We start from the raw sequence: 26,295 nt of genomic DNA on the forward strand, positions 1-26,295 counted from the left end.
TGTTTAACATGAAACTATCAACCATATTAATAAACATTTCAAGGAGAGTTCTGTCTTCTGCGATACAACACTGTGCACTCTTGTAAAAGTCAAATGATGTTCTTTAGAAACGTCAGTTGACTTTCACCACAGAATTCTCCAAAGCCACCACTGTGAGAACCACATATTCAACATTACAGATTTAATCTGTATTGCTAAAAAAAAAGAATAAAAATAAAAAATTATAATAAAGGGAGGGGATAATAAACATGGCACAAATCTATGTACAGAATGCTGCATTTATGGAACCAAGCTATTTTAAGTAATATTTTAGGTCAGTAACATTAACAACTTTTGCACAATATGGATGGACAAAAATACTGCCCACTGTAAATTTGATCTATTCCTGTAATTCAGTAGATGAATGCTGTACTCAGCATCTGAGCTAATGCCTGCACTTTAACTTCTGTACAGATTCAGTTGTAACTACCTCTAAGTCTCATATGAAACATATCTTCTAAACAACATGCACTGTAACATATCATTCACTGCTACTTCCAGTCCAAGAATAAAGGATGGGACAGCACAAACACATTTTCATTCACTAGCATTTCACTTACAGCTCCTTATTTAAATTAATTAAATTATACAGAGTTTGTTTTAAAAAACAGTTCCAAGCAATGAGATCTCTTAGAGGGGAAAATTTTACACTGAAACTGGATGAAAAGAGAAAACCACACTATTTTTATGGCTAATGTCAGCAATATAAAATAAAAATTATAATCAACAACTGTAAAAGCCCTATTACTCCCATCCCTATAAAGAAAAAAAAAAGACTGCTCTACTGTCAAAAGCATCACATCTCGTGATTAACGTGATAAGTATAATAAATACACATGGCAGTGCGTTATGTCAGAGTACATATCAAATCTCACATTCACTCAATGCCTCGAGGCCCATCAATTGGCACTGTGTGGAGAACCTCATCCAGCAACTGCAGAGCACGATGCAAGTGTACCTACAAAAAGGAATGGGCATACATTTGAACGAAGCAGTTTCACATCAGTTACCTCAACAATAATGTCTTAACTTAAATCTTTCATCTGCACAATGTAATTAAATACTATAACGTGTATTGCTGGGCAATGGTGCAATACACATCTCATCGCATAAGTGCACTCAACAATAGGATGAATGTTTGTGGCTCATTGCTGTGCAGCAGTCAGGGAGCCAATGGACTGAAGACGTGGCTCTCATCGCATAAGTGCACTCAACAGTAGGATGAATGTTTGTGGCTCATTGCTGTGCAGCAGTCAGGGAGCCAATGGACTGAAGACGTGGCTATCACATGGCTGGCTTTCTGTGGGGTCCATGCTGTGACCATTGTTATGCAATCTTTTGGTAAACACATTTCAACAATAGAGGCTGTGTTTTCTGCATGGTTGGGGAGGAGACTACATAACGACAGTTACAAATATAACAGGTTTCAGTTTTCAAGTGCAGTTCTGTTGAAGTGAGTTCTCAGTAGGAGACAACCATAGGACATTCAGTTTTGAGTTCATCAGAGTGCAGTTGAGTTCCCGAGTGACTGAACAAGAAATGGCAAGAGGACTTCATAGTGTTTTGAAGTGCTAGTTTCAGTGTTGAGATCGGCTGCCGGGAGATGAATAGTGAAGACAGGTAATCCTAGTGTGCGTGCAATGGTGAAAACAAAAGTGTGTAAATCACCGTTAGCGCTGTATTTCCTGTATTTAAGTGTGATTAAGAGAGGCTGTAACCAAAGTGCCAATAAATCCAATCATCCGAACTAGAACCTGTGTCATGTGTACCACCCTACATGTGACAATATGCTGAATATATCACCCTCTCCTGATGTGTGTTAAATTCTTGCATTTCCATATATGCCAATAATGAATAAAAGATCATTACTACAATCAAACATTTTTTATAGTTATGATCTGAATACGTCAATCACCAGCACCTTGCTGAAGAACAGTGTGCATGGACTGTATCATCAGGCAAAAAACAAACAAGAAAGCTTCATCCCAACATAAACGGGGAGCATAGTTTCCACCTCTGCAAGTCATGGAAGCTCATGATTCATACACTGAAGGCACACTCATTGGATAAAGACAACACCTATCCTCATTTCTACTCTGAAACACTGGAAACATTTTCCACATCTAGATGGTATCAAAACCTAAACTCAAAAATGAGATAACAAACTGCTATGGGTGCATGCCAACTCATTACTAGAGGAGACCAAGAAAACATAATTCATATACTACTCACCTCGATCCAGCATGGAGTCTCTTTGATGGACTGTCTGGGGTAATCAGGTCCCCAGCCTTTCACAAAACTAAGCCTTATGATACACAACCTCCGCAAGTCATCCACACCAATACCTGCTGCTGCACTCAGACCTATAAAAGAATACACTGCTGCCACAAAATGTGCTGAATTCTAACTTGTTAAGGGAACTGTACATATCTTGTATATGTGTGTATATGACTTTTCTTCAGAACTATCTAAGTGAAAATAAGGGTATCATCTATATGACCTATGTGACAGAGGTCACTTTCAGACACAAAATGCTATAAACATATGAAATATGTCTTATATCAGTATGTTCGACTTTTTCTGATCGATACTCAGAAATAAAACTGTATGAACTGGAAGATATAATGTAAAACATTTAAAGAAAAATGTGAAGAAGCATACTGTATATGTGTATCAACCTTCATTTGATGTCACACTACTTTTTAAAATTAGGATTACTTTTCAGCACTATTTTTTTAATCCCTTGTCCTTGATTAGTTTTCATTGTTACATACTAACTGTGAATTCAAGGGCAACCAAAAGACAGCAAAATACTGTAGCATGTAGACCCACCGCTAAGTAATGACTGTAAACAACGGCCATTACTAGGTAATGGCTGCAACAGATCTGTAACGCACCAGTGGACTAACTGGTAAGCAGTGTTCTCTACATGGTCCATGTGACATCTATATGACGCAACAACAGAAGAGCTGTTGGGAGAACTGTTTTCTATGTGGTCTGCACCAAGGTATTATAAGCAGCACAAGTCTAGAATTTAGTTAGTTATGAGACAGTTGCTGGCCAGTAAGGATGTGAACACGGAAGCTGAGGAATCTATGGCATTGGAAGCTATTACCACGCAACAATCAGCGAAGACACAGCAAACTTAGACGACTCAGTGCATGCTGTAGCGAACTGTAGTGTGTCAATTAGGAAGAGCACTATAGTGATTTAGTTATGATCTGTAAGTGTTCACTAAATCCAATTATAAATCCAAACATTGTCTACAGTCACATTCAAACACGCGAAAATATAACTGAAGCCCATGTATGAAAAGACATGCTACTCCACTTACTGATGGCTGGGGCAATGCCACCAACTGAGTGTGGTCCTGGGATGTGACCAGCAACAGCGGCAGCCTGGGCTGCAGCTGCTGCTTGAGCTGTTTTTGCCTGCAGCTGCATTTGCAGATGACATTGCCCAAGATCAAATACCTACAGACAAGAACCCACAATAACACATTGGCTGTGAAATGAGAAGTTAGGATTAAATCTAAATCCTTATTTACTACTGCAAAGAGAACGGTTCTGGAATTCATGCACTGGATACCTACAGCACTTCCCTTGGTGCAGTATCAGCTGGAGTTTCCATTCATAGATACCAATCCATCTAAACAGATGGGCTGCTGCTTAGGCAGAGAAGTGGCTGACCTACCTGCCAACTGGTACACACATCTGGGGCTAAGGTGCTTTACTTCCATTTAAGTTGCATATTCTCTGAAGATTTCACTGCTGTTTCAATTTTATTGCACTTCTTTGTAACTGCAACTTGGGTCTGCACCTATCACTCTTTCATATATGTTATGTACTTTCATTACAAAATGGCATGCCATTGTTTCTTCTTTCAGCAAGATTTATTCTTTGTCTAATGCGTCATTCCAATATTTGTAACAGTCCTACTACATCTATGTTGATGACAAACAACAGTAAAAAAAAAACATATGCTGTTGATAGTAAATGAAGGATAAGACCCTTATCTTGAAGTTGTGACATCTATAAAATGACTTTCATCACATAACATTGCAAATTACAATTACCGAAGTCTTCAGGGCTGACATACTCAGAACAATATGCCTTCATATCATGTTACATTTTGATACTCAGTACATCAGTATTACCATTAACTTTGGGCTTTTTTGTATGATTCATTTTTTGGTGTGTCTGTTGCCAAAAGTTGAAACTCTGTGTCACTCAGCTTCACTACATCTGTCTGTCTGTGCACCTGTTCACATGTAACCCAAGAACCACCATAGATATTTTCATGATATTTAATACTGGGGAGTGTTAATACATCTGTTTAAACACTTAAATTCTGGTTAAAATTGGACACCAATATCAGACACTTTACTTGAAGACTTGCCTGCATTTCCATATGCATCTTAAATATCATTAGATAAATATTTATTGGAGTAAAATATTTTCCGAACAAAAGTTGCAGGAAAAACAAAATACATATTTTATGCCCACTGCACTTATTACAGCTTTTAAGATAATTAAATAAAACTGACTGAACATCCCAGACTTGTTAAGCTACACCTGTACTCCCCAACTTGTTGAGATATTTCTAAGTGGTTTGTATCATCCAAAGAATGAAAATCTGAACAATGTTTCCTATTTTCATAATTACTAATTATAACATGAAAATCTGAATACTCTAAAATTCCATCATACACTAAAATTTGTTCCCTATCTTGTCACTTGCCACTGTATTATACAGCTGGTTCATGTTCTTATTTCAAGTCTTCCAGCTAAATGGAACCAGTGCAACATATAAGTAAAAACAACTATTCTCATACACTGTTAATGCAGGTCCAAGGGGATCTGTAATACTATAAATGTCAAGAGGTTATTTCTGGCTTGTGTGGTAATCACAGAATATTTATAACCACTTGCCCGGGTGTGATACTGTACATTCATTCCTCTTCAAAAAATAGTACATCGTCACAGTTGTGCCCACTTTTTTTAGGTTCCCTCAAGATCTAGTAAACTGTGTTAATTCCTTAGCTGAAAGTCATGGCAGCCATTATAGCACAAAATCAACTGTGCTGTTGGAACAGCTTGACTGATCCAAAATTAAGTCTATCCGGCTCAGACAATGTCAGTGACAATTACATGGATTATGTGTTAACTGACACATTAGTGAATAAAGACGGTAATGAAGTGGCTACTTTCTAAGAGATTTTTTTCATCAAACTTCTGGAAGTATTTATTTTCCCTATCCAAGCTACATGGCCAGGCCATGGCTGAATTTTACTACCCCAAAGAATTAGCCAAAATAAAACAGCTGCAAAAATATGATGTATGATACCTACAACAAATTTTAAATTAAAAAAGAAATGGTAAAACCTAAAATTGTTACCTTGATATATGCACTCGGATAGATCTTGTGCACAGCATCTCCAGGAGCCCGTCCAGCTTCTCGATCCAGATAATAACTTTGTACGAAGACTGAATGGTCACTGAGACAGCGTAACCACACATCTCCTTCACCCCTGAGATCCAGCTGCACACCTTTACCAATGTGTAGCCTAGAAGTAATGACAACATACAGTTCTTGGCCAAATAGTCTGAAACTCTTATTTAAGATTTATTTGGGGAACAGTGGATTTGAATGCAAACCTGAAGAAAATTTTAAGCAATTTCAAACCAAGTCTATTGGCTTGAGAACACTGAAAATAGGCATTAAATAAGGCAAAACCTTAAATGAAGGAGGAGAAAAGCCAAGAGAAACAAGGGGAGAAAAATGTGAGCCATAACTTTCACCAATTCAGTCCATGAGGACAGAATAGCACACTGAAATATGATACACATTAATCTGAAAGAGCTTTCAGTTGGTGAGAAAGAGTAGAATTGTAGATAAGAATATCTTCTGAAATGTAGCAAATGTTAATTTACAAACAAGCAGGGTGTTCAAATTGAGGGAAACTAAAAAGAACTGTTTCTCTTTATTGGTCAAGTCAGCAGTAAGTTCACAGAGAGGAGGGGGGGGGGTAAGGAAATCTAAGATGACTGGTGAATAATGAACTGGATAAGATGTGAAAAGATGTGATTGTAACATAATTTAAAGTACCATTCTAGCATATGTGAGCAGACTGATGAAAAACAAAACAAACCTCAGTCAGGACAGCCAGCCTCTGACCTCACATTTGATTCTAGCAACTCCTGAATCCAAACCAGGACTAACCACATGACCATAATGTTTAATCATTTATTCTCTCACAGGCGATGTATATAGATTATTAAACCCAGACAGTGATTCAACAAACTGAAATGTTGATATAAAAATATGACCTAATGATTGGTTTTCTTTACAAGGAAACTTCTGTACAAAATGAAGTAACTTCACATATATATGAAGCCATAAGGACACAGGTTCCAGTCAAGCCTCCTCAACTTATAAAGATGATGCCATCCTGAAATCTATGAAGAATATGGAGTACAGCATAATGTAGCAAAATGGATTCATGCCATGCTTAGTAACTGGCAGACTGTGGCAGTCCAAAATGGGCTGTACGAGGTTCTATCAAACAGTTCCCGGACTAGGTCAAAAAAGAGATGCTGGCTTAACTTACTCAACTTTGGCTGCCATCTCCTTCAAAATAGTCTCCTTGGGAATGTATACAGTGATCCCATAATTTCCTCCTCACTTCAAAAGCACAGTCCAAATCATTTTCCTTAATGCTGTCGAGTACTGCTTGTGATTCCCTTCAGATGTCAGACACTGTTTCAAAACGCTTTCCTTTCAGTTTCATTTTCAATTTGGGAAACAAAGCAAAACCACAAGGGGCTAAGTCCAGTGAGTAGGGGGATGGGGAATGATGACCATGTTGTTGTTAGTCACAAACTCTGTGGTTTCCAGGGATGTGTGAGCGGGCATGTTGGTCATGATGAAGCCAGTTGTGGTTGTCCCATAGTTCCGGTCATTTTTGTTGCACATTTTCTCCCATGTCTCAAAACGTCACAGTACGAGAAAGTCACAGTTGACCGTAGTGTTAGGAGAAACAAATTCACAGTGAGCAATCCCCTTCATATTGGGGGGGGGGGACAATGAGCATGCTCTTTGTTGAACTGTGGACCTAATATGCCTTTTATGCTTTTGGCGACTGTGGACTCTTCCACTGTAACAATTATTGCTTTCTTCCTGGTTCATAACAGTAAATCCAACTTTCATCACCCGTTATGATTCTAGAGATAAAAGGTGGGTCCTTGTTAGCCTTTTCTCATAGCCCCAGACACACATTTATGTGCCGCTGCTTTTGATAATTTGTCAAGAGTCAGGGAACAAATTTCACACCAATGCGGCACAAGTTCAAATTTTCTGTTAAGAGCTCCCAGCAAACTCCACAACCGATCCCAACAGTGTCTGCAAGCTAATGGATTGCTTTGGTGATGGTCTTTGTAGATGATTTCAGGAATTTTTTCAACATTTTTTGACGTTTTGTTGGTGCTAGGTCATCCTGTAAGTTTGTCATCTTGAACTGACTCTCGACGAGCCTTCAAACGTGAATGCCGCTGCTCAGCTTAAAGAATGTTCTCCAAAAGCCTCACAAAGCATATGAAGGATTTTGGTAGCATTTACCAAGCTTCACACAAAACTTGATGCAGACATGTTGCTTGTTTTGCCATCTATTGCAGACAAAATGGAAAAAGAAGTCAAAAAAGCACCCATGTAAAAACACTGTATGTTCACAGCACAGTGTCACACGCTTAGGTCCAGTGGTTCACTGCAGTCTTACCACGATTTAATGACGCCTCATATTGACATTGAGCTCCAACCACCTAGTAACAGCACTTCCAAAGAGTGGCAATACTGCTGTCTGCCTCAAAACACCACTGATTGAGGGCCACATGTTGGCCAGGCATGATTCCAGCTACGTCACACACAAGCAGAGGAAAAGATCATTAAACCAAGGCTCCACTGTGGCAACAGTATCAGACTGACAGCTGAAGAAAATTTTAAGATGACTGCCATGTTGTTATTTCACATTTTACAAAAACTGCATATTTGTAGAAGTGCTATTACCACACAACATATGAGGACCATAATTTATTGGTGATCTATCTTACAAGTAAACCATGTTGTTAGCATTGATTGTGGGAAACTGAAAAGCAAGCAATGAAGTGGCTTCCAATGAAGAAGTGTTTATAAAAAGCTTCATGAAAATATGCCATCTGGTTCAAAAGCTGAGAGGGGGGACACACAAGACACACAGTATGGTTATCTTAGAAGTAAACTTTCTTTCTATAAGAAAGGAAAGTATACCAACAATGTTTAATACACACCTAGCCTTTTCACTCTGTTCTGTACGATGAACATTGCTAAGTGCTCCCAGACAGAACCGGTTACCTCCTGAGGGATCAACATAACCATCTACTGTCACATTAGGGCAGGCAGATGGCACCTTGAATGTTTCACCAACTTGCGTGTCTAATTCAAAGTATGCCACTGAGCACCAGTACTCTGGTGGAGGTTGTGTTGACAGCAAACCTGTCAAAGCAACATCTGAGCCAAGCTGTGCTGCATTGTGTCCCCCTGAAAAACCAATATAATGGACATCTGTTATTTCAACCTTCATAGGACTAAGAATAAATATTGTGGCCTATTTGTTCCATGCAAGAATGGATGAGCCACAGATGCAGCCATTTCTAAGTAACACACGCATGCAACAATGAAGTTATGCAACCTGCTTCTAGGCAACGGCTTGATAAACACACTTCTGTGCAGCTGCAATGATGTCACATCCCAACAGTGCTTAGCTATTACATGACTAATTACATGACTAGTGTTTTCTGTGGGGTCTGCGCTATGCAACAGTATAACTGTGTTTTCTGCATTGTCCATGCTGCAGCTATATAACACAAATCTGCTTGCAGCTAAGAAGAGTCCAGAAGAGTTTTCAGTTGAGTTCCGTGGTCCCAGGGTGACTGAACAAGAAATGGCAAGAAGACTTCACAGTGCTTTGAAGTGACAGTTTCTGTGTTGAGATCCATTGCTAGGACACGACTAGTGGAAACTGAAAATCCTCGTACGTGTGCAATGGTGAACTGCAGAGTGTGTAAATCAGTGACAGCACTGTAGTAAGTGCGATTAATGAACTTGTAATCGCAGTGTTAATAAATGAAATCATCTGATTTAAAACCAGTTATTTTTGTCATGCGTACCTCCCTACACATGACAATATTATGTCAGCCATGCCAACAGACAACAAGTATTACAAGGAAAGAAATATTCTTACATTCAACTGATCGTGAATAGAAATATTAAATTCATGCTGATTGTGAGAATTTGTACCATAAAAAATCATTTACTTATAATAAGGTTAAATATGGTACATTTTACTACAAGACAATGATCACTTACAATATCCTGGATGATGTGAACGAGGATCAGGAGGCTGCATGCTTTGGGTGTAGGTGAGAGTATTATTGCCAGTCCATGTTCCCTGAGCTCCACTAAATGGTTGCTGCTGCTGCTGTTGGTTTGGTGATGTACTACTAAGTGTACCTAAAAAGAACAAAACACATTACTTCACACTATATGCAGTCATGTGAACTACTAACTGAATTTTTACTTAAGAGCTAATAAAAGCATGAGAAGTCTAAATAAAATTAGTAAATTTAAAAACATTCCTGTGAATGGACATATAGTAATGGCTAGATCCTGCTGTTGTCATTGCCGTCACTGTCATCATCATTCTCCTCCTCACAGGATAGGTCAGTGGCCTTATCCAACTCATATATACTGGGACGGCCATCTATTCCTTGGTCTGCCCAAGTATCTCCTTCCTCTAGGACACTAACTGAGAACTGTCTTTGGTGTTCTTATTTCCTCCATACGTTCTAGATGTCTTCATTTACTCCTGTAATCTTGTATCCTATTATGTTCAGAACTAATTTCCAGGCCTAATCTTACAGATGAATTTGTAAGATGGTGTTCTAAGGCATATCCTTTAACCGTTTACAAGAAATTCATTTCTGTTGACTGTAGCTGTTGCGAGTCTTTTGCTGCTCAGCTCTTGCATCCATAAATCACAACAGGAATGGCCATAATTTTTCTTTTAAATTCGCTTAGTGGGGGGTGGAGTCAAACTGGGTCCACTTGGCACAGCAGCCACTGATTGGCCTATTGTAGCCTGCCCTGGGTGATTATGATGATGGAGAATTTGGTGGAATGAAGATTGGCAGGGGAAACCGAAGTACCCGGAGAAAACCCGCCCCAGAGCCACTTTGTCCACCACAAATCCAACTTGACCAGACCCAGGATCGAACCCGGGCCGCTGCGGTGGGAAGTCAGTGACTAACTGCTTGAGCTACGGATGGAATGGCCATAACTTTATATAATTGTAATAGAACCTCTCTTCAAACTTTCTCATCCACTGTTCTTAAAACTGTTTCAATTTCTTTCATTTAAAACACTAAACCACCAGCATTCAACAGGCTCAGTACTGTAGAAAAGACAGCCAACAAGCAGAGGCACGCAGTTCAACATACAGTCTTGCCAACAATAACCTGTTTGTGTTAATTCCTCCACACTTAATAATGTGAAGTTTATCACACCTCACTAAGCTTTGCCATGTATGTGGCACCACTGCACTGGTTGTTGCTTATTCTCAGGTGTGTGATGAGATACCCAAGTTTCATCGGCCATCACAATACAGTCCAGAAAGTCATCACCTTGATCCCTGAAATGCACGAGGAATGCCTGCGCTGCAGCCACTTGAGTTTTCTTGAGATTGTCTGTCAACATTTTTGGCACTCAATGCATGAACAATTTCCAATAACCTAATATTCTGTAACAAATTCATGGAGAACATGTCTTGACATTTCTGGACATTGTTGATTAAGTTCATCGATGGTGAAACATCTGTCAGCACAAATGTTTTCATCAATTTTTTGGATGATTTCATCAGTGACAATGGATGGCCTTCCACTCCCTATTTCATCATGAACATCACTTCTTTCCGTTTCAAATTCACGACATCATTTTGCCACGTTTTGCCTGTTCTTAACGTCCTCAATGTAAACAGAAACAAGCTGGTGATGAATTTCAGCAGCAGTTTCTCCTTTCGCATGAATAAATCAAATTACTGCACGAGCCTCACATTTGGCAGGATTTTTAATCAACATGCCATTTTAAACACACACTGCGAGCACAACGTTGCCATGACTGCGGCCAGTAAACTCTTCCCTATCATACAGTTCATATCTCACATTTTTGCAAAAAAATCCCTTGCATTTTCACTGGATTTGTACCTTTACTTTCTGAATATCCCTTGTACATACATATCACTCACTCATCTACAGATTACAATTATGAAGACAATTCTCACTGATTTTTGTTAGCAGAGCAAGAAAAGCACACAGGTTCAGACAGAAAGCACCAACTACTTAAAAACCAGTTTTTACTAAAACACAGTGTACCAGAGTTGGTGAAGCCATTCTGCTGCAGATGTGGTGAGACTGGTGCAGTCGTAGGACTCTGCTGCTGACTGCCACTGAGTGATGCAGCAAGCACAGCTTGTGTGTCGCCACTAGACGACAAACTGTCTGTCCCAAAGAAGGAGCCCGGTCCAGCAGTACCCAAGGTTTGAGTGGGAGATACCAACGCACCTGGTGCAACCACAGACTGTGAAGGGGTCACAGAGGTCTGCTGGGAAGTCAGTGCATTTGGTGTTCCACTTGTAGGAGATACAACTGAATGCACCAAACCATGACCAGAAGCACCAGCAGCTCCAGAAGCTGAAGAAACAGATATTACTTGTAACCACTGTTTCAATGTACATTAAGAAATCCTTTAAAAATGCAGAACATAAAATTATATTACAGTAAAATACAACACAACACAACCACTATGATTTGCATAAATTTTAGAAACTGTAAACTATAAAGACTTAGAAAATATAACCCTGTCTTAAAATAAAAAGGTGTAAAAATGCGAAGTGCACCACAAATTGTCATCAGTTTTGATGAGACATGTAGGTTAGTTCAAGATGGCAGTCAGCTGTTCATATTTATGTAAACTTTTGTCTCAGATATATCTTTGCAACCCTCTGCCATACAACACACAAAAATGATAACCATGAACAGTACACACTAAATGGTTCAATCATTAAATGATAACCATTTTTACAAACAATGACTCTTTTCCCAGTCTTTAATTCAACGTACAACTTTTAATTTAGATTTTAAAGGGTTTTATCACAATTTTTATTGTATATTTTCTTGTTATCTCCCACCAAATTAGCCTGGTCTCAGGTGATTATATAACTGTGTAAATCTGACAGGAGTTGTCCAGTCATTGAGATTAACTCTTTTTAAGAGGTGCAACTGAGTAGGGGTCTTCCCACCTTGCCTGAGGATGGAAACAGATCTGGTTTCCAAAACACTGTGTTTTCTATTTTCTAGTCCAAAAACTCACTAACTTTGTGAACTTTTAATTTATTTTGCACATTACATCCTACATGGTTCAAAATAAAATATAATCTAACACAGTAACTTATAACAATCTATATATACTACCTGAAAGGATGTACTGATGCATGGAGACATACACATGCACACAAGAGATAGAAACCACAAGCTCACTTTCTTTAAACAATACAGTCATCAGTTAAAAATTAACAAGAAAAAAGCTCTCTTTAGCTACTAAGTTAAGGACTAACAGAGGAAAAACTATCTTTAATTTGTGCATGTAAGGAATCATTAGTGCAGATTTTCAAAACAGTTACAAAATGCACTTCAAATGGCACAAGGATTGTACTACTAAACAAAACGTTCCTTAACCACTTCTGTTCTATGATACTGTGACATGTTGACCCCCACCTCCCCAGCGGTACGTGGCGGTAACGTAACGCTCGCGTTCTTACGGTAATAGGCGAGTTCCCGCCCCGCCACTCCCCTCCGCGGTGACGTCACCGAGGGATATCGCGGTCGCTAGGCAACGCGAGTCAACAGCGGCGACGTTACGATAGTAACAGCGGTTACTTCCGCTAGCGTTACATAGCAACACAGCGCCAGGCAAAAAGGGTGCCTATTACGTGGCCGTTTTCCCGTACTGTCCGATCGAGGCTACATACGGAGCAGCGAAGGCTATTCACAGTCAGTTCTAATGTGGCTACCAGCGAGTTCTACTGTAGCAGCCGCCTAATACAGTTGTACGGTGACAGCCGCCGAGTTATAAAGTAACTGTCAACGTGTAGACTACTGAAGACAGAGTGAACTGATTTGCGCATAGGGTTATAAGTCGTGAAACCCCGCAACAGTGTCAACAGATTAATGCGATTAGGGTTATAAAGTGTGAAACCCCGCAACTGTGAGATAATTAATTGTAGCCGTTATTTGTAGATTGTTAAATAAACCCAATTAACCATCTCTACGGCGTCTTCGGTAACGTTAAACACGTTACAATACATTACACACAGTCAATGGTTATACTAGGGGTTTATGGGAAGGTTGCCTTAAAGACCAACAGACCGAGAAGAAAGTTTCTTTGCGGGGGAAGGGAGATACATTTTTTATTCAAAGTAATTTGAAAGGAAAGAACAATGAACTACAGTGATTATGAAGGCAGTGTTTTGTGTGTAAATCAGACAGCTGACTTACGCAGAACAAGATGGCACGGAAAATGGCCCTACAGTATGAGATCTGTGCCACATAATGGACAGTAAGATCTCGCTTAGAATAACAAGAAGATAGCCTGATTCTTCATACACTACACATTTTTGTGTTATGCACTGTCAGGCAATGATAATACATTTTTCTTTAGTAACGAAATGTAAATCTTCACACATCACCATAATCCTGCCACACCTTAGTAATGTGCTATCCTTCAAGTTTAACCTTCAGAAATAGACTTCAGTGTCTTTTTATAGAAAGAATCCCTGAAATTTTAAAATACAAGATTATCATTTTCAGGGGTGGGAAAAGCTTACAATGTGACAGCCTGGTGGGCACCCATGTGGAACGTGGGCAGGTGTCTGGTGGTGGTGGCGGCTCCATCTTGGTGGTCCGCCCAGCCCCGGGAGCTCCGAACAGAGCAACTGAGTCACCTGCTAAGATAAGTGATAGTATGTGTGCTACTAACTCAACTAAACCAAAACAAAGCCCATAAAAACTCAACAATAGCAAACTAAAAGTGACAAAATACTAGATGTTATTGCATACCAGTAACTGAAAATTGTACATGCAAATAACTAACTCGACTGCTATTACAAAAGGCACGACACACTTTTATGAATGCTGCAGCCTTTAATATCCAGCATAGTCAGTTAAATCTCTTAATATGAAGATCTGAAATTCTGAAAGTGAGGAAGACTAACAGAACACATTAGCAGGATTGAACAACACACTAATCACTTTCCTCAATAAGGAAACAGGCCAAAGCAGGGCTGAAGAATATGTTTAGTAAATTTGCTGTAGTACACAATTATTTTGCATTATCTGCAGAAAAAGCATACAGCAAATTCATACAGGGGAGAAGACTGTGTTTACCTGCATGCTATATGTCTTAATCTTGTCTTCATTTCAAACATTTTCATGTCCAAACAAGCTAACTAGATCCCTACCGCCATCAAGTCAACTGAACTTGCAGGACAGGATAATAAGTTGAAATGCACAACAGAGTACAAACAACAGAAAGCAAATTATACAGTATGGCACATTCAGATGTGAGTTCTTCTCAACAATTTTGTTCTAACTGTATGATGACCTGTATTTTAGACACTGAACATAAAGAATGATTTTTGTTTTCAACTATGGAGACAAGATGTGTTGAAAAAGCTCCCAAAATCTGTCTATACGAGTAAATCAACAGTGCACTGGTCACGTTAGGTGCTGAGTGACCCTGAAACCTGACCATTAGTTACGCAAGTCATTCCGTTCCAAGTAGATCAGACATTCCTATTAGTTTTTATAACCACTTTTGTGATTAAGTGTTGTCTTGTCGCGTTTAGCATGAGCTGGTAAAGGAGCAAAGAATTTGTGTTAAATTCTCTTTCAAAGTAAGGAGAACAGCTGCAGAAACTCACAACATGTTGCATGAAGTTTATGTCAATGATTCTCTGAGTCAAACAATGACCTACAAATGGTTCAAACATTTTAAAGATGGAAGAACTACAACAGATGATGAGTGGTCTGGCTAGCCATCAACTTCAAGATCCAAACCTCTGACTGCACAGGTAAAAAACACTATAAGTGAAAATCGCCAACTGACTGTCCAAGAAGTTGTAGATGAGGCTGGAATATCCATGGGCTCATGCTACACACTTTTAGGATTTAGGAATAGATAGATTTAGGAATATACTGGGTCTCAGCAAAATTTGTACCAAGACTCTTGACCAATGATCAGAAACTGCAATGACTTTCCATCTGTGAAAATCTCCTCCAAACAGCAAATATGACAAAAATCTTTTGAAAAATGTCATTACCAGTGACAAGACATGGGTTTACAGTTATGATGTTGAAACAAAACAAAACAAAACGAAACAACAATCCTCACAATTGAAGAGTCTTGCTTCACCTCGCCCCAAGAAAGCTTGACAAGTGTGCTCATGAGTGAAGGCGATGTTGCTTGCTCTTTTTTTTTAATCATTAAGGCATTGTGCGTTATGAATTCACTCCCAAAGGTCAGAAAATTAATCAAGATTTTTACCTGGTGGTTCTGAGATGTCTGCAGGATGTGGTAAAAAGAAAGTGGCCTGAAATGTGAACTGTAGGAAGCTGGCTCCTCAGTCATGACAATGCGCCTGCTCACAGCATTGTCAATTAGACCATTCTTGACAAAATGTTTGATTCCTACCCTTCCACAAACCCCCCTTTTCACCTGACCTTTCCCCTCCTGGCTTCTTTCTATTCCCTACACAGAAAATTACCCTTACAGTAAGATTTCAGACAATGGAAGACATCACTAATGTGATGATCTAAAGGTAATACCATAAACATCCTTCAAAGAGTGCTTCCTAAAGTGGAAAAGACCAAGGGAGAGGTGCATTGTTCCACAAGGAGACTACTCTGAAGGGGGAAATGTTCCAGAAGTTCTAAGTAGAGAAAGATATTATTTATTGACAAACTTCATGAACTTTCTGAACATACTTCATACATTACACATTGCTGCTGCTGTTAGTGTATAACCACCACCACCACCATTATTATTATTATTATTATTATTATTATTGTTATTATTATCATCATCACCAATCATCATTTGACTTTGTAATTTGCTATTGGACTATCAAGATATCATATATGTAAATAAAGAACTGAATCACCACCACCACACCACCATTTTTTGTCTTTTGTCTCTGAGTATGTGTTTTGTTTCTTTTTACTCGTTCTTACTTTGTAGAATGTGCTTCTTTGCATTGTATAACTAAAGTTAAGTTTTTTGTGCCCTGCAAAATCTCAAACTTATATTTGATCAGATGGTATTTTCTGTTTTCTGCTCTATAAAATCTGATATGATAATGTATGTTAACATTTACAATGGGTAGTTCGGCAATGTATTCAGTCCTGATATGGAGTACTAGGATTATAAGAAACAGATTTAACCAAAAAATTACTGAACATTAATGGCTGCAAATCAACTCCCAACTCAAAATGGCCTTTCAGAGCTGAAAAATACTTATTTTAGCAGACTGGGTGCAACAAAAACTATACACACAGTGAGATAATCCACTACTCTAGTGCAAAATTTACCCCAACCCAAACTGCACAAACTTGTTTTTACCTGTCTGCTGCTGTTGGAGGCCAAGAGAGAACTGGGGTGGTGGAGGATGGTGCTGTATTGTTTGTGGTACAGCATGACTCACTCCTACATCTCCATCCACTTCCATGCCACTACCTCCCACCACACCAGCAGAATATTCATCTTTCACCAGTCGACTTGGTCCAGATTGTAGGGATAATCCAGACAGATCTACGAATACAAATCAAACAAAACTGCCAAACTGGCCTTGTAAATCAAAAAGGATCAAAATTTTAAAACTTCCTGGAAAAGAAAATCTTATCATTAATCCCTAAAATGAGAAACTTCTAATACTGGAATGTCTTGTTATTAAAAGTCTGAGTAACTGAAATGTTTTCACAACTCAAATTCATGAATGCCACAGGAATTCATAGTCCAAATTGTTCTCTGTGAACCAAAATTGAAACTGAACTTTTACAAAATCTTCACTACCAATTTAATCACAATTCGCTAAGCCACAGAAGTGATGTTACATAACCGCAGACAGACCACCAAACATCAAAAGTTAATAGACAGGTAATTCATTTCAAGCCTTTTCATATGAGGAAGACCCTGTACTATGATTTGCATCAATACAGTGCTTAAACATATCACTAAAAATGCAACAAATGTTATACAATTGTGATCAATAATATTACAATTGGTTTAATTTAAAAAAATGTAAAGGTCTACTGGGGTTCACTGCAACAACATTTATCTGTGCATTGCTGTACATTATGCAGTTTGCATCATACTTCATTTCATAATTTATTTACTCTTATTAGCATACTTTTATTATTTTGAAAAAAAAAAAAATTAAATGAGGCTTATAAGATCATAAGATCACCTGGGGGGTTGTGTGTGTGTGTGTGTGTGTGTGTGTGCACGCGCACGCATGAACATATGTCCATAATTTTTTCGTTTTCTATGCGACATTTCAAAGCAGTGAAGATGATTAGGATTAGTTAATAATGAATTGGAAAGGATGTAGAGGGATGGGACCAGAGACTATTTCTGCCTTTATGCTTGCTTCTTTTGTTACTTGGCTTACACTTGCAGCAGCATGTTCCTCTGAAATGTTGGTAACCTTGTACCAGACTCCATGGCATGACATCCTAGAAGATGGTATATTTCACAGACACTGCTGTGAGAACCTCATATCTCACATCTATCCTTGTTCAAAACCATAGGTTGGTTTATATATAAAATGGTCACACTATTTTACTTTCTTACATTCAATTTTTACCAAAACTTATCATCACAATTTATTCCACATACACGCAATTTTTTTCCATTTCAGTGTGAATGTCAGTCCAAAATGAAAATGCTGTAGAATTTAAAAGTCCCGAATAAAAAATCCAACCATCACACTTGATTTACCCAATTAAAACTCGTTTTGATAAAGATTAACATATCAAGAAAAAGAATTTTCAGTTAATGGTCAAGCTGTTTTTTTTAACATTTATCGCAACTTGTGATTTTAAAAACATAAAAATCTGGGCTTTATAGAAAATCTAATCAAGCAACTTCGACAAATTCAAATTAGTTCTGGACATTATCAAAGAAGCAAAGGCATGAAATTCGAGCTTCTAACAGTACCTAAAAAACAAAATAACATATCATATAAGGAAAGATTCCTGTATCAACAGCTCTATAAGAAAACTGATGAAAGGATTTATAACCCCTTCACAACGTCTTACTACAGCATTTTAATTATATTAGCACCTTTCACGTAACTAAACAGCTGGTGCTATAATTACTTATACAAAAGACATTAACAATGGAAATACTAGGTGCAGTAGTAGTACACAGTATTTCTCTCAAATCTATACACTTATTAAAAGCTCAGGGAAAGAGGCATAACATTTCAAAATTATTCTTTTGATATACAGTATCTCTGAATCGACACTTTCTAATGCACTCCATCCTTCCTCTAAACTGACATGAAGTCTTCCCATAGAAGTTCTTCAAAGAACGACATTTTCTTTACATATGAAGTTTGTAATTAATTTTGTTCTGAATTCCCTTACAATGCAATGATTCAAGCTCTCACAGCTGAAGTGTTAACAAAGTCTTCTCTATTCAAATTGAACACATACAAAGCTCTGACAAAAAATGGGAAAACTGGAGCTGGAAATTTGATAACAACATAAATCTTAAAAAGGCAATAGTCAGAAAGCTTAGAGACACAGAGAGCAGCATTGGACACACCTATTCCTGGTGATACCACACGTTCATAATGGTATGGGTTTACACATACGGAATCACACTTCAGGTCGAATGCAAACTGGCAATACTTCACATGCTTCAACTCGTTCTTGTGTAAATCTGGCCACCGCCAAATTCTTGCATAGATGACATGTGGAAACCCCTTGCGTCCTGCCACCTGCAAGCCACAATATTTTATAAATGTTTTCCTCGGTGAAACCTGATGATAATTCAGACATCATTTTTAATAAACATTTTTTGTTAAAAAATCAATATAAACCAGTCAGTACAGAATAACCTTATTAATGAACTATTTAAATCTATTACTGCCAGTTTTTGCGATTTTTTCATCTCAGTGATTTTTATCTTGAAGGGGAAAGATGATAAAAAGCTGAAATTTTCAGCTGTTAGTAGGCGATTTTGTAAAAATGTTTCCCAGCTGTACTACTTCCCCTTCACTATTTCCTCTCCCTTCGAAACATTACCTTGCAACACCGGGAAGGGTTTAAAATGTATGTGAAATATCACAAAGTGGGCTATCACATTGCTCATTGCAGTCACACCAATACAACTGCTACAGATCTATCATACTTCATGTAGAAGACAATACTTCATGGGTGTTTCACGATAATCATTTAAAGATTATCAAAAATGTCTGACTTTCAAATTATAGAGTTCTAAGGAACTGAGAACGTGAGTTATGATAACAAATGTGAGTTCTTTAAACAGATTAAAATCAGTCTACATTTTGATAGGCAAACTGGTGAATCCACTAATCTTGTGGGTTTTCTGCTTTGCTTGCATTTGTGAAATAAACGCATATCAGGTGAAGAGCAAATGCTTTTGTAGAAACCTTGCCTATTCATAATACAAGGGAAGGTATATTCAATCTAGCTGATCTGTACACAGTTGAAAATGGCTAAGGATGAAAACAATGTACTGATATCTACATAGATGATGCATGACTGATGACTGGAAAAACATTTTGCTTCATTACATCAGTTTAAGTCAATGCACTAGTGTCTACAGTCAATCACTGTAAAGCCTCTGTTATGGGAAAGCTTGCAAATGCTCTACGAGTATCAATTACATAATGCTACTGCTGATCATGCAGGCTAAATGTTTATATTGAAGCAGAGTTCTGGGTTGTCTATTCAGGCTGTGATCTAAGTTCTGTCATTTTGTGCTATTTGTTTGAGCTTCTCATGCCAGTGTGATGCTGTGTCATTCCAGGGGTCAGCATACCTAACAGCCATTCTTACAAAGATAAATGAATTAAATTTATCATTCCAAGATATGACTATCACAGTTATCTTGACATACTAAAAAAGTGAATCCTTCTGATAAAAGACAGACTTTTGGAGGACATGCTGAAAAATGTCACAGACTTCTTAATATACCTGAGGCCCAGATAAGTGATGATGTTCTTTCAGACACACTGGAACATTTATGAGAGCTAGAAGTTATAGTGAAAGAGTATTGTGACATGACAAGCTTTGGTAACAGGTTTTCAGTGGCTACAGAACCCATTTCCATTCCCACTCACAGTGCCAAGATTATTATAAAAAAAACAATGGCACTTAAACAGAGGAGAGTGGCCTCTGTAGTCTAGAGGTAACGTTCCCACCTCATGACTCGTGGTACGCAGGTTCAAACCCGGCGGAGGTCCTGGAATTTTTAAGGGCAGAAAAATTCAGGGAACAAGTCCTCCAGGAGGGACTTTAAGCCGTGTCGTAGCTTTACAGCATGTAAAAAAAACTCGTATCTCCAAAGGAGGTCACTGAGCCAAATTTAAGGACGTTTCCCGCCCAACAGTAGTCTCTAACGCCTCTGATAGATGGGGGAAGCATTATAGATACTGCCAAGCCAGTAGAGGCCGAACTCGCTGGCTTGGTCGGGACTGATGGCATGCACCAATATCGGTAGGGTATAGAGACTGGTAGAATATCATAGAGGGAAGCACAATGGACCAATACTGGTCTAAGTGCATGGGGAAACCCACCCTCTCCAATAACTAACTAACTAAACAGAGGAGGGTTTGAAAGGTAGATACACATATGTTCCATTCATCTGTTCACTTTCTGGTTGATATGAAGAAGTTTCCATAAATTTAAAGTGCTGCTGTGACAGGGTTACTTTCACATCCACATATATATAAGCAACAAAGCTGAAAGAAGTCCACAAATTGGCTATGGTTTTACAGACAGTGTCATGGCTCATAAGACATGTTCATAAAAGACATATGAAATCTAGAAACTCGTTTATAAATCAATAACAAATTATATTCATTACTACTAATTCTTGCAACCATTCACATTAATTTTGGTTACAATAATCGCAACTGCATTCGCAGTGAAATTAAGAAAACATTAAATTCAGAGAGAATGACTGTTACCATTCAATTCATTCACTTTAGGGGCCTAAGCACAGATGGCAGAATAACAAGAAAACTGTGTGAGGGTATAAAATAGATTCATCTTGTCCAGGTCAGAGACCAGTGGCAGGTGCTTGCAAATACAGTAATGAAAATCTGGGTACCATAAAAGATTGGAATTTCTTGAGTACCTGGACTTTTTTTTTTAACTCTGCTCCTTAGTGTCAGTTATGTGGTTTGCCACATGACAGTAATTAAAAATTTTACAAAAATACATGTGTTTCAGTAACATGATTACTATCATGATACCCTTTTACCTAACATTTCATTGCTGTCTGCACAATTTTATACATTTACAATAATATAACAGCATGTTCTAAGATGAAAATTCCATCACCAGGCTCCTCGTTTCTTGTATACAATGCTTATAACAACATCTGACATTATTTCTAGTTCCCCAGTGGATCAACAAAAATTATGGAAATCCATTTTTGTATGTTCCACTGGTTCAGATTATTATTATTATGTTAAGTGAGCTATACCCTGCCAGTTTCTCACTGTTGCCGGGGTTTGTAATCTTTACCATGTACTTCCACGAAAGCAAAGATGAATCATAAACTTCACAAAACTTAGAGCTGTTTTACAATTAAAAGAGATCTTAAAAAGTAACATATGCTCAACAGAGATCAAGTCAGATAAACCTGCTATAATCTGAGGAAGCGACAGTTTGGCTGTTAAGTATTCAGGAGCAAGGGGCAAGAAAATGAGAGAAGCTACTATAAACAGGGAAGAACACAGCAACCATATTGCTGCACACTCTTTCTCTAGTCCCTGAAATAGAAACATCATTTAATTATATGCATAACCCATCTTCCTCTCAGTTTCTCTATGGTTAACACACTGCATTCTATGCAAGCAGCACTATCACATAAGCCTGGAATACAGAAGACTTTCCAGGCATCATATTGCTAAGCAATGTTAACAGCACTGTGGCTAAGAGCAGTTACTATGTAGCAGGTATGGTGATGGAAGAGAAGGGAAGGTGCAATACCTGTTTCTTTTATTGCTAGTGGGGTGCGACTAAGTCTCTTGTACTGCAGCCACTTTTGGCCTATTGTACCAGCCCCGGATGACAGGTAAGGGTGATTGTGGAGCAATAGGTGGATTGGCAGGGGAAACCAAAGTACTCGGAGAAAACCTGCCACAGCGCCATTTTGTCCACCACAAATCCCACTTGACCAGACCTGGGATTGAACCCGGGCTGCCACGGTGGGAAGCCAGTGACTAACTGCTTGAGCTATGGTGTGGCCCTCAAATAACTGGTTACTTTTTGTGTTATGTATCATTGTAGATTAGTGTTACAATTCAAGTTAATATGACTTTATTACAACACTATATAAATTTTGTACTCCACACAGTAGTTACAGTTTCAAAACAAGAAGTTCTGGGAACTAGTTATGATATCTATGTTTCTTCAAATGTTTCAATATATGAATTGAGGTAAACAAAAGTGTAATTACACAATTCAGTGATAAATTTCTGTACACAACTTCCACTAATACTGATTCTGGCTGTTATATTTGTCTCACACAGTAATTTCAAAGCTTCAAGCTGCTGTACTTGTAACTGTTAAAATATAAAAAAATATGTTTCACACACAATTTTTGGTAACCTTTGAGACCTGTCTGCATACTAAATTCCACATTCATAGCTTAAATCGGTCATTAGTGGATATCAGCAAAACATAAATTCTGTATAATGGCATGGAATGGGGAAGGAGTAAAGGAGAAACAGTTGCATATTTTCAAAGATACCTTCCCCACCAAATTTAAGTATTCTGTACTAAAAGGCACTACTACTGTTCCTTCCTCAAGTTCACAGACATCACATTCACATTACTGATGATGGGAAATTAAAAAATGCAAAGACAGGGTGCTGTGATGTCTAGCGGCATCAAGTTCATTTAAAATTAATCAACCGATTCAATAGTTATTAGGGACAAATGAACACATGGACATGACTCCATAATAAAGACTAATAATAACTGTCACTATGACATTTTACATTATCATGTTTGTAACTGAAAAGACACAATAAATCATACAAAGTTTAAAAGTGTGTTTATAATCAATTTGCACAAAAAGTTTCACATGCCTAGCTCTAACGGTTTTATTGGTCACTGTCATCAAACTGAAAGCAAAATTCAGCTTCATATGACCATCACATATTTGTCTTACAATTTACAAAAACTTCAGTGGCTGCCTCTGTGGTCTAGTGGTCAGAGTTCCTGGCTACAGATCCAAAGGTTCCAGGTTCGATTCCCGGCGCTACCAGATTTTCCAAGTAGTGGGTCTGGAACAGGTTCCACTCAGCCTTGTGAGGATAACTGAGGAGCTACTTGAATGGGAAAGTAGCGGCTCCGGTCTAGAAAACCGAAATGGCCGTGGGGATTCATTACACTGACCACACAACACCCTCTATCTGCTAAAGTTGGCACTAACTTCATTGGCAAGCTGCAGTTGCTTGGTCGGTATAGTTTGCCTGTAGACTAAAGCCATGGAGTGTCTTTTCTATCAGTGCCATTTTCTTGGATGTGACACAACGTAGTCTATCAGAAATTTACTAATGTTTAGGAGGACCATATAGCTTCTCTCTTCAGGAGAAGAGTAAGCCAAGCAAGACAAAGCAAGTAGACAACCAACAAGCAGAGGCTACATGCCTGTCTTTACTCTTAAACCACAGATACAGTACATTCCATTAAAATGTCAGTGACTTCTATCAAACTACAAGGTGTCATAACCCAGAAGATAGTACTCTTACAGTTACCACCATGAGCACCTCAGATCTCTTCCAAGAAGAAAAAATGTGGAATGAAAAATAGTAAGTAAAATGTAGTGACACATAATTATTTCTGCTGGTAATTAATGACCTCACGGTCAGTATATCCTCAAGTATTTCGAGGTTCCCCAACCAATATGTTGGCAATGCCGTGACTATGTGATTATTCAATGTTAATAACATGAGAGAGAGAGAACACTAAGCAGGATACCAACTTCTTATTTAGTCATAAGATGCTGCTATTACCATCTTCTTACAAAATCTAACTTCAAAAATAATGAGCAACTGATCATGAGGAGAACCCATACAGCAGATTTAACTGAATAAGACAAGCATACAGTTTTATGCTGAAATGAGCTATACTACCAAAATCTTGCAGATTTTATCTATCTACTACTAATGACACATACTAATCAATATTCCAATCTGTAATATGTGACACTATTGCTCAGCATACGGCTAAATATGTAACCTACGAGTATAACAAAATCTTGTTCAAACATTTATTATAAAGCCTTTTTTACTGCATGGATAACTTAGTACCAGTTAATGGAAATTAATATCAGAGTAAAACATTCACTATGTATACAGTTTCTAAACAGCTTTTTCAGTTCCTTGCATTTTATACCTGCAGTCTGCCATCCAGAGTCCGTTGTATTGTCACACACTTGCTTGGATGAGCTCCATTGGTTGTAATAGCCGTTATTAAGCTATCCAATTCATCACGCTTTTCCTGAATGCATACAAAATAAATCATACAGCTAATCAGTTTCCACAAATGTTAATCTGAAAAATATCATACCATTTACAAAACTATAATGTACCTTTAACTTCTTCACCAAACTTTCTATAGCTCGCTTGGCAAATCCCTCTGACTCACCACCTTGACGATGACACATGAGGCTGTGTACAATACTGAGACAAGCATCTGCAGATGTCGGAGCATTTGATGTTATGGTACTCATCTCTTGTACTGAAAAGGCAATATCAGTAACTTATAATAAATTTGGAGTCAAATCTCAAAAAGTCTGGACTAGAAATAAAATATTGTGACCTCAATTACGTACCCTTAGTTCTTCCTAGGCCTACTTCAAACTGGTGAGTGTAGCAGAAAATATTCCACTATTCTTGAATATTAGAGTTTTAACAAGTTACCACATTCATCTTAATATAAGAAAATTTAAAATTATTGTCACTATAGATAAATCTGTAGTTACATATTTTCACATTTTCATAACACGGAAATCTTCAAAATAACTCGTTTCTCATGAAATGATTGGTCACAGAAAAGCCAAACCTTCTGCTGTTGCTGCAGGGCTGTAGAGGTGTCCACCGCTAGCCAAGCCTACCATTCTTGAGGGCTATTTGCGAACGTTTGTAAATAATGCATATATGGTTCTACAGATGAGAACACATATAAAATGTTTTATGTTCCTTCTAGATTTCGACACTGAAGCTATTTATTCATTACAAGTAACATAAAAATACTAAATACAGACTGCAAACCACTACCACTTCTTCCACTAGAAACAAAGCTCCGCAAATGTCGCACTTCCCCAAAACTGGCAACTTAGATTTTCCATTATGTCCATGAAAACATAAACTGAAGAGTTTACTGCGTATTACTTCAGGTTCAATGTTTCCTTTTTCACCAATACGATGAGAAGAATTATTCAAATATTAATTTCTGACTACAATGATTTCTTACACCGCGTAGTACTATAAAATATTCACATGTGCCCCTCCGTCTATTAGTCTATTTCAAACAGTTGGCTACTCTGTACTTCATATGCGCGCAAAACAAGAGCGCGTTTGCTTGGGAACAGTATGCCGAACTGATGCTCGAGAGTAAGCGCGTTTCGATCCGTGGTGCGTTGCAAGAAACAGATGATTGGAAGTAACTAAAGACTGCGATATAATTGCCCCCCCCCACTACATTTCGAATTAAACTGCTAATTAGAACGGATTAACTAATTAGTATGTGTTCTGCACAGGACTATGAGGAGAGGGAAATTGGAAGTGCACATACCTTGGTGCCAAAGACAAAAATTAGGATTCCTAATCATGACAGACCACTA

The 26,295-nt window shown here is 38.1% G+C and overlaps 1 protein-coding gene across 4 annotated transcripts; it reads right to left on the reverse strand.

Annotated features, from left to right (window-relative positions):
- LOC111867391 (mothers against decapentaplegic homolog 4) lies at positions 1-25,985 on the reverse strand. Of its 4 annotated transcripts, none has more exons than XM_023857198.2 (13): positions 25,515-25,985; positions 25,042-25,190; positions 24,846-24,950; positions 19,009-19,183; positions 16,801-16,989; positions 14,009-14,125; positions 11,499-11,816; positions 9,439-9,582; positions 8,361-8,610; positions 5,437-5,605; positions 3,374-3,512; positions 2,272-2,402; positions 1-997 (listed from the first exon to the last, which is right to left on the reverse strand). In XM_023857198.2, exons 1-13 carry the CDS (start codon positions 25,567-25,569, stop codon positions 917-919), a joined length of 2,022 nt encoding a protein of 673 aa, XP_023712966.1. In that variant the 5' UTR covers positions 25,570-25,985; the 3' UTR covers positions 1-916. The 4 variants fall into 4 exon arrangements, with proteins under 4 accessions (XP_023712966.1, XP_023712965.1, XP_023712967.1 ...); XM_023857197.2 differs by having other exon boundaries at positions 14,009-14,128; XM_023857199.2 differs by having other exon boundaries at positions 14,009-14,128; positions 25,285-25,985.
- Between the last annotated feature and the right edge of the window lie 310 nt (positions 25,986-26,295).

This window comes from Cryptotermes secundus, unplaced genomic scaffold, assembly GCF_002891405.2.
Source record: "Cryptotermes secundus unplaced genomic scaffold, Csec_1.0 scaffold350, whole genome shotgun sequence".
In the NCBI taxonomy this organism is placed as follows: Eukaryota; Metazoa; Arthropoda; class Insecta; order Blattodea; family Kalotermitidae; genus Cryptotermes; species Cryptotermes secundus.

Excerpts from the sequence above, each read along its gene's own strand:
- LOC111867391 (XM_023857197.2), bottom strand. The coding sequence starts at position 25,569 with ATGGTAGGCTTGGCTAGCGGTGGACACCTCTACAGCCCTGCAGCAACA. Across the intron at positions 19,184-24,845 it reads CTCTGGATGGCAGACTGCAG|GTGGCAGGACGCAAGGGGTT; the intron begins GTATAAAATGCA and ends TGTGGCTTGCAG. Across the intron at positions 2,403-3,373 it reads TGGCATTGCCCCAGCCATCA|GTCTGAGTGCAGCAGCAGGT; the intron begins GTAAGTGGAGTA and ends ATTCTTTTATAG.